At 39.3% G+C, this 9,563-nt stretch overlaps 1 protein-coding gene across 2 annotated transcripts in view; it reads right to left on the reverse strand.

Moving 5' to 3' along the window:
• AP3B1 (adaptor related protein complex 3 subunit beta 1) overlaps positions 1–9,005 on the reverse strand; it is a 303,905-nt gene extending 294,900 nt beyond the window's left edge. Inside the window, exon 1 of one of the 2 annotated variants that reach the window (XM_025387269.1) lies at positions 8,702–9,005. In XM_025387269.1, the coding sequence (XP_025243054.1) occupies positions 8,702–8,829 (128 nt within the window). In that variant the 5' untranslated portion in view covers positions 8,830–9,005. Of the gene's footprint in view, positions 1–8,689 lie in introns of both variants that reach the window. The other variant, XM_025387270.1, reaches the window with a different exon arrangement.
• Between the last annotated feature and the right edge of the window lie 558 nt (positions 9,006–9,563).

Raw genomic sequence — 9,563 nt, forward strand, 5'->3', positions numbered from 1 at the left:
GTGGGGCCTTTAAGATTTAGTCATGAGGGCTCCTCCCTTCATGAATGAGATTCAGGTCCTTGCAAAAGAGGCTTCACAGTCTTCCATCCTCTCGCCCTTCCACCTTCTGCCCAGTGAGGACACAGCATTACTCCCCTCCCGAGGATGCAGCAACAAAGGGCCATCTTAGAAGCAAAGAGCAGCCCTCACCAGGAAACTAAACCTGCCTGTGACTCAATCTTGGATTTCCTGGCCTCCAAAAATGTGAGAAATAAAATTCTATTCTTTACAAATTACCCAGTCTCAGGTTTTTTGTTATAGCAGCACAAAACAGAGACAGGGCCTTATTCGTTCTTCTCTCATTTGTCCAGCTACCATGCCAACTCACTCAGCTGAATTAAGGACACTAGACTTCTAATTAGGTTGGTTCCTATCAGCAATATAAATAATCAGTCCATCAATAAACAGATATTGGCTATAAACTGTTCACTTTTGTAGATCTATTAAGTCTTTCCAGCTGATATGCTAAATAAGCCTTCTCTAAATACACGAACCAACGTTATTCATAATAATATGAAATAGAGGAAAATCATTTCCTTCTTGATTATTCCACTTTAACCTCTTCATTTTAAATTTTGAATTTGGACTGCAGGCAATTTGTTTTTGTCAGTAGTTCATTTATATACACAAGTGCAATACTGTCAAATTATTTCACTATAATACATTTGTCATTCTATGGGCATTTATAACTTTTCATGCAGCAAAAAAGAACATTTCAACCAACCATCTGTCTGCCTTTTTCATGTGCTTTAATCATTCAGCTCTGGTAATGTTGTTCCAAATACTAAATATTATTTAAAATAACATAAAATCTCACATCTTATGATTTAATGGTAAAGTTTGAAATTTAATTTTCAGATTTTTCTCCTCAAATTTTACCAGATCAGTGATTTTAAAAGTAACATATCCTACTGTCAAGAAAGAATATTTTCTTGAATATTTATTAAGACAAAATGTAAAAGTCAGAACTGACTCTCCTTCAAGGAGATATGCAAGCAAAGCAAAATAAGATCAAAGGTTTTATTATCTGTTGGAAAGTAAGACTCTGTTTACAGGCAGTATTTCATCAAATTTCTATTCAATGTAGTAAAATCTTATTTAATTTGAAATATATTTCAGGAATTAAATTATATTATAAATGGAACCCCACTGCACCACTGAAATGACAATCCTTAATTTGAATAGTTGGCCCTTTGTAAAACTAATGGTCTTATCTTTATGAACACAAAAACAACTACTTAAGCTGCTAGGAATGCACTGCAGATACTAGTATACAGTTTCTTCTTTTGTTTTTAGTCACCCTGGAACAAATGCTGAAATTTACTTTAGTGAAAAATCAATAGAATACTAAAATTTCCTAATAACTTAATGTACCCCTTGTTTAAAAAAAAAAAAAAGTAGGATCCAGTTTACATGTATAGCAAGCAAATATGTTAACAGCTCTAGCACCAGATCTAATGACCATAAATTTCAATTAGCTAAACATAATTAACAAGACAGGTCAGTTATCAAAACTGGAATTATTAGAACGCAAGGTATTTAAATCTTCAGAACTTAAAGATGATCAGATGTATAACAGTATTGCTAAAAAAATCATGACTGAAGCACATTTTCATAGCAGCAACCCTGAACTCCTGAGCACAAGAGAAAGGAATTTACAATGAGGAAGGAGCCCGTGCCTCTTCATGTCATGCTTATCACTCAGGGCACCAACATTTTCAACATCTCAAACTAAAATGTCCTTAACATTTCAAAATTCCAGCATTCCCATTTTCTTTGGTAAATCACTGTTTACACAAACAAAGGTTTATAACAAAAAATGTTCACAAGGTATGTCACACTGAAAAGTTGAATTACACAATTTAACATTAATTGTATATTTGAATTACTGACGGTTAGTTCACATTAACCTTATGTCTCCAAATAAAGTCTAAGTTTCTTAAAAACAAAATAAAGATCTTATAATTCTTATGTATTTTTATGGTGAAAACAGAGGAATGAACCATACATATGGAATGATCCAAGATCTGGAGGTAAAGATGCCTTTGAAGACTGGGATAAAGACTAAATAAAAATCCTGATTGTAAAGTTCATTCCATAACTACATGACAATTCCCAGTCAGTTAACTCTAACCACAGCAAAGACCCAAGCAATCCCATGGAGAAAATGGTTGTTCTGAACCTACACACAATTAGCTCCAGGGTGATGCTGTAATACAAAACAATGGAAATACCAGATGAAGATTTCCTTCTGCATAGGGTCCAGTGAATCAGTCGTGCTTCATTTTTTAACAACACTGGCTAATGAGAGAGCAAATGTTAATGGAATCCAAATCACTGAATTGAGTAAAAGGATCTGAAAATATTTTATTAAGCAAAATTACGAGCCAAACACTTTGCTAGGCACCTTCACACAAATCATAGTCTTTAATATGAGCAGAATGTGTGAACGATTTATCTATATAAATTTATCTATATAAATATTTAAGAAATATTCACTGAGCAACTACATAAACTGAAAATACAGAATGAGATAAAGGTTTAAATGAGAAATACTAGGATAAGCAAAAAGAAAGTGGAGCAAGCTCTAAACAACTAGACCGTGAAAAAAATGTTAAATGAAAAAAAACACCCAAAAATATGATACAGACACTAGTTAAATTAAGTATTAATAAAAAATGGACTTAAACACAAATAAGTTTAGAACCCCATAGAGAGACACAATGACTTCTTGAGGTATGTCAAATATATTAATATGTTACTATTAATAAAATTGTATTTTTAATAAGGTATATTCAATAACATCACTCTAAGTAAATGAATCTCACTCAGCTGCATTTCTATATGCCTTCCTGAAAGACACAAAAAGTAGTGGAGATAAAGTCAGAGTTGCTATAATTGCATACAAACCACAGACACATGTAATCTTCCTACCGGACTCTCCTGAGAATCACTGATATTAAAGGTTAAGAAGGAATATGATAGAGTTTTCATGTTTGATATTATAAAGTTGACAATGAATAAAATTTAAGTTAAAAAATAAGTCAGGCTTTACTGATGCAATCCAAATACACTGAGTTATATTACTGACTACAGGAAAGCATGCAGTCCTTTGCTTGGATCTAAATTAGCTCTTGGAATCTAAACAAATGAAAAGCCCACCCCAATTTCAACAGGGAGTAAAAATGCTACCTTTCAAGGTGTTCGGGAGGTACTACATTGCTAAGTTACTGGTCACCTTTCAATTGTTAAACCCAAAGGCCTCCTTTCAGCCTTCATTCTATTTGTCCTTACTCTACAACTCCTGACATAGCTGAACATTTCCTTCTTTTAATTTTCCTGTTAGCATCTTCTTTTTTAAACCTTCCTGAGGTTTCCTATCCCTGTGAGCTCTGTCTCTTTTTCTAGTTCTTCCATTCATACTTTATATCCTGGTGTCCCCTGGGCTTTGTCTAAACTGCCTTCTCGTCTCACAAGAAGTCTTCCCTGGGTGATTTCATCCATTCCCATACTTTACTGCCTACTATTCAAAATTGTGATGTCTAAATATCCATCTCATCTGAACATGCTTTTTCTTTTGCAAATCTTCTGGTTTCTACATACTCTGCTTAGCTAAAGGATCCATCTTTCCTCCACCTGGCAAAAACCTCAGGCTTCAAGATCTAAAAAGTCACTACCTCAGTGAAGTCTTCACCAACTTTCCCAAATACTGTTAGTTAATACCCTAGTTTAGAAATCACTTTGAAGTACACCATCTTATGAGATCTTCACAAAAGAGGCAAGTATTATCACATCCTGTCTAGAAATGAGGAAACCAAAGTTTGAAGAGATCAGCAACTTGAACAAGGAAGCACTACTACAAGTGGAAAACATCAACTTAAATCCAGGTCTTCTGACTCTGGACCCAATGTTTTTTGGTTTTTTTCCCCGTTTTTATTTATAGAGACAAGGTCTCACTATGTTGCCCAGGCTGGTCTGGAACTCCTGGGTTCAAGCAATCCTCCTGCCTGGGCCTCCCAAAATGCTAAGATTACAGGCAGGGGCCACCACTCCCAGCCTCATGTCCTTTCTAATACACCATGATGCTCTTAAAAGAAAAGAGATTTACAACTTTAGTAGCTTTACTATTGTAATTAAGAAAAATTAACTAGTCTTGTCTGTTTGTTTCTAGAAATTCCTAATTAAATGTTTAATCCAGTAATAGAATTATTAAAATTATTTTTAATTATACGCACACATACCCAAATTGGTTAAGATAAAAGAAGTTTTTTTTTTTTTAATGAAGAAAAACAACTCAGAAAAAAACAGAAACAACAGAAGTTGAGAACATTTCAAAAAGAAGGAAGGGGCCAGGCACAGTGGTGCACGCCTATAATTCCAGCACTTTGGGAGGATGAGGCAGGCGGATTGCTTGAGCCCAGGAGTTCAAGACTAGCCTGGGCAACATGGCAAGACCCAATCTCTACAATAAATACAAACATTAGCTGGGCATGGTGGCATGAACCTGTAGTCTGAGCCACTCAGAAGCCTGAGGTGCGAAGGATCACTTGAGCCCGGGAGGTTGAGGATGCAGTGAGCCATGATTGTACCACTGCACTTCAGCCTAGGCAACAGAGTAAGACATGTCTCAAAAAATAAAAAATGAGAGTACAAAAATAAGTTCTTTACATTTTAAATAAAGACATTAAAAATCTTGAAGCAAATAATCTAATACACAGGCCTTTTTAGTCAATAAATGAGGTATAGGATCTACTTTCATAAAGTCATCTAGTTCTGGTTCTGTTTGAAGGGAGGAGAGGATAAATAATACTGATAAATAAGATTAAATTCATAAAACAAAAATCTAATACTATGACTAGGAAGTACCTAGGCATCATTGAGATGGTTAGTAAAGGATCAGAGAACACAGAGCTCTAGGCCAAGAAGCCAAAGAGCACAACAGTAGAGGGAGTTGCAGCTGAAACATTACCATTTTGCAGCCATTGAGGAAGACAGGTTCAGGAGATTGATCAATGGTTGTTAAATGTAGAAGTGGTCAATTTAAAAAAGAGCAAGACATCTGCATGGTCTCAGTGTCTCCCCACAGATAATTTGAAAAAAAAAAAAAATAGAAATGATACAATAGAGAAACTGGACAACCCTGTGACTAGGAAAATTAACATCATGAAGATGGACACCCTACGCCTCCAGATGTAATAGTTTGAGAAGCACGCATCACCTATGGTAGTATTCCGGCCAAGGATACATAACCTGAATCTAAACATGAGGAAACACCAACAAACCCAAAAATTGATTAACATAAAATAAAATAACAGGCTTGCAAACCTTAGATATGTCAAGGTCGTGAAAGACAAAAAAGGCTCAAGAACTACTCCAGATTAAAGAAGACTAAAGAGACATGGCAACTAAATTAAATATATTATCTTGGACTGGATCCTGTACTTGAGGAAAAAAATTCTTGGGAAAAAAGAAAACACCTTTATTGGAACAAACGATAAAATTAGATTACATACTATAGATTGTACACACATTAAATTTCCTGAATCCATCAACACTGTAAGTTGCGTAAGAGACTATCTTTGTTCTTAAAAGTTACACATTGAGATTTTAAGTGTAAAAGAACATGATGTAGGGGCCGGGCGTGGTGGCTCACACCTGTAATCCCAGCACTTTGGGAGGCTGAGGCGGGCAGATCACAAGGTCAGCAGATTGAGACCATCCTGGTTAACACGGTGAAACCCCGTCTCTTCTAAAAATACAAAAAATTAGCCGGGCGTGGTGGCGGGCGCCTGTAGTCCCAGCTACCTGGGAGGCTGAGGCAGGAGAATGGCGTGAACCCAGGAGGCGGAGCTTGCAGTGAGCCGAGATCGCACCATTGCACTCCAGCCTGGGGGACAGGGCGAGACTCGTCTCAAAAAAAAAAAAAGAACATGATGTGTACAAACGAGTCTCCTATGGTTCAGAAGACACATAACATGAATACGTATATGTGCCTGAATATGCATGGAGAGAGTGAGTGACAGAGACAGTATGCAAGCAATGTAGCAATTTTTTAAATTGGTAAATCTGCAAAAGGGTTGCTCTCAGTGCTATTGTTGCAACTTTTTTGTAAACTTGAAATTATTTCATCAGAGTAAACCATTAAAAACCAGAGCTGAGGAACAGGATGAGCTTCAAGTTTTTTACATAAATTTTGTCATTCGATTTTTTAAAAAGGCAAGTAATATTACAGTTTTATAAATGAGAAAACGTGGACTCAAGAGAGATTTAATGACCATTTCCAGAACAGGGGTCTCCTTGTTTCTGTACAATTCCATTAGATTGCAGGTCAACAGCCAAATGTTTCTAATCCCTGGAAGCTTCTCTGGTGGTACTACTTAGAGCTATTTAAAGTTTTAAAGCTTTCGTGAGTTGTATGCGCTCACTAATAAAAATACCATACATTTCATCAAGTAGTAAGTAGACATCGAAACTTTTGAGAGAATGGGCTCTAATATTAGAGCCTCTGAGTTCAAATTCAGGCAGTGCAATGTTCTAGCTTTGCGGCCTTTCCCAAGTTAACGATCACGCTCCAATTTCCTCACGTGTAAAGTGGGAGCAGCTGGTAATAACCTGCAGGGTTGTTAAGAAAACTGAATGAGATAATAAATGTAAAGTGGTGTCACAAACACTCAATAAATATCTTTTGGGGAACACAATTCAACCATGGTTATTTGCATATATTACATACCACCTCTAATCAATTAGCTACTTTTATTTTAAATCCAACCTATTAGGTCACCTCAAGAGCACTGGTCACAGAGTCAATGGCCATAAGTTTTTTGGGTTTTTTTTCCAAATCAGGTCAAAATTTGACAAAAATCTTTTTCCTTTTTTTTCTTTCTTTTTTTGAGACGGAGTCTCACTCTGTCACCCACTAAAGTTAGAGTGCTGTGGCGCGATCTCGACTCACTGCAGCTTCCACCTCCCAGGTTCAAGCGATTCTCCTGCCTCAGCCTCCAGCTGGGATTACAAGCACGAGCCACCACGCCCGGCTAATTTTTGTATTTTTAGTAGAGACGGGGTTTCACCATGTTGGCCAGGCTGGTATCGAACTCCTGGCCTCAAGTGATCCGCCCGCCTTGGCCTCCCAAAGTGCTGAGATTACAGCCGAGAGCTGCCGCGCCTGGCCCCAAATCTGACAAAAATCTAAGAGAAAAGCCGGAAAGAGGAGAGTAGCCGAAACAAGCAAAGTGATCGCGATGGGTTTAGGAAGGTGATCTGGCGTGCTAAATGGCGTTTCTGGAGAAATCCGAAAACTATTGCTTTACAGAAGTATACTAAAGAGCTGCCCTGGGTCTGGAAACCCCTTAAGGGATCAAAATGGATGCAATGGGTATCCTTCTCCAATGACACCCCTCACGGGGTGTTCACAAACCATAAAAGTAAATTAATTTGCAAAACAGATTGATGCCAATTTACAGGTTAATTCAGTCTAAACATTTTGCTAACAGTAAAGGCAACAAGCTCCGTACTTGCTCTAGAACAATGGATCACCAAATGCATATAATGAAAAATTATATGAAATGAAAATGAAAAGTTACCTTACTTTTAAACTTTTCTAACCTGGGAAAAAGGAAACGAAAATATTGTATCGTACGTACTATCTATATGATTTTGATCCTCAATACAGCCAAAATGTAATCCCAATTTCAAGTAGTAGCACTTTCTAGACTACCCAATATTGTTAGTAACGTTTAATTTAAATTTTAATTATACCCTCTAACATATCTGCAAAGCTACCAGCACAGCTATTCTACCTTAATTTAGCATGAATTTAGCGACAGACTATTATGTGACCATATTGCTTAGTAATGAAAGATTTAAAATAAGAGAAACGTAAAAATGATAATTCTGGTAAATTTAACCACTACCACCACCCCAATACCACCATCCCACCCCCCAAACAAACAACTTGGGATTTCTTTCCATTTCTCGGTGATACTTTTTACAAAACTAAGTGTACCTTGTTTAACATTCGTTTTTAAACTTCACATTATTAATTTGTAAAAGTTTAGGATTTGTTCATAGTAACACTCTTAAAATATTTTCTATTCATATGCTTATTTTGGATTGGTGTTTTTGTCTGTAGTACAAAGGATATAATCCAAGAACACTGATACTGGTATAAACCAGTTTGTCCATTCAAACAGCCTAAACCCACCTCTCTCCTCCTACACTCCGGGGTCACAAAATAACTTCCCACAAGCAACACTCGCACTCTCACCTTGACCAAAACACTCGTTTCACCCTAATCAGGGAATGTATCAAAGTCTGATCCGGCGAACGATAAATAAACTTAGAAGACTATGCTCGAAATTCAGACTCCTGAGCCCAGACCAAGTCCAATTCAATCAGTGTCTTCAGGGGTGGGATCTAAGCTCACCAAGCGGTTTCCTTTTCACTAAAGTTTGAAAACTACTAGAGACCCCTACACACACACGCCCCAAACTCCCACCACCGCCAACCAACCCCACCCACCCACCCGTGGGACACGTTACCGCCCAGCTCTGCTCAGATCTCAGGGCGACCCCGCTCCACTCCAGGGAGCCCACCCGGCGCCCACTCCTCCGAGTCGCCAGCTCCTCCCTCCCATCCCCGTACCCCAAACCTTTCTCCTCACTTCTTCAAATCGCTGCTAAAGAGGCCGAAGGCCCCCGAGGGGGAAATGGTTGAGGTCGCCTCCTGACCCAGCTCCGTCGCCTCCCCTCCTCCGGACTGCTCATTGTAAGAAAAACTGTTGCTGGACATTGCCGCGGTGCTGGCGGGTGCGGGGTTGGTCCTGCCGGGGGTTCTCTCCAAAAGGTTCCAGTCCAGAGGGCACGGAACAAAACTAGTTCGCGTACCAAGGAGCGCGCGCAGGCGCTTCCGGACTCGTCACGGCTCCCTGAGCCGACCTGGCAGTCCACCCCCTGCGCATGCGCAGTGTGCGGGAAGGCAGGATACCACCCGGGGCGTCCAGGCCTGCGCAGACTTCCCTGCTCCGGGCTTTAGAGGTAGCTGAGCGGCTGCGAGCCTGGCTGCGGAAAGGGAGGCAGCGGGTGGGGAACTGCCAGGCTCCCAGCCCGTGAGGGGTGTCATTGGAGAAGGATACCCATTGCATCCATTTTGATCCCTTAAGGGGTTTCCAGACCCAGGGCAGCTCTTTAGTATACTTTTGTAAAGCAATAGTTTTCGGATTTCTCCGGAAACGCCGTTTAGCACGCCAGATCACCTTTCCTAAACCCATCGCGATCACTTTGCTTGTTTCGGCTACTCTCCTCTTTCCGGCTTTGCCTTACTTTCATATCCACCCGAAACAACTTTTCTCCCAGACTTTAAGGAGGCCTCTCCCAACGATGGTTTGGAGGATCCGCACAGAAGCGACCATTCCATCCTTGCAACGAAAATCTTGGAGACAGACCGGCGCGGTGGCTCACGCCAGTAGGGCACTTCGAGAAGCCGAGGCGAGCGGATCACTTGAGGCCAAGAGTTCGAGACCAGCC

The sequence above is a fragment of the Theropithecus gelada genome, chromosome 6 (genome assembly GCF_003255815.1).
Source record: "Theropithecus gelada isolate Dixy chromosome 6, Tgel_1.0, whole genome shotgun sequence".
NCBI lineage: Eukaryota > Metazoa > Chordata > Mammalia > Primates > Cercopithecidae > Theropithecus > Theropithecus gelada.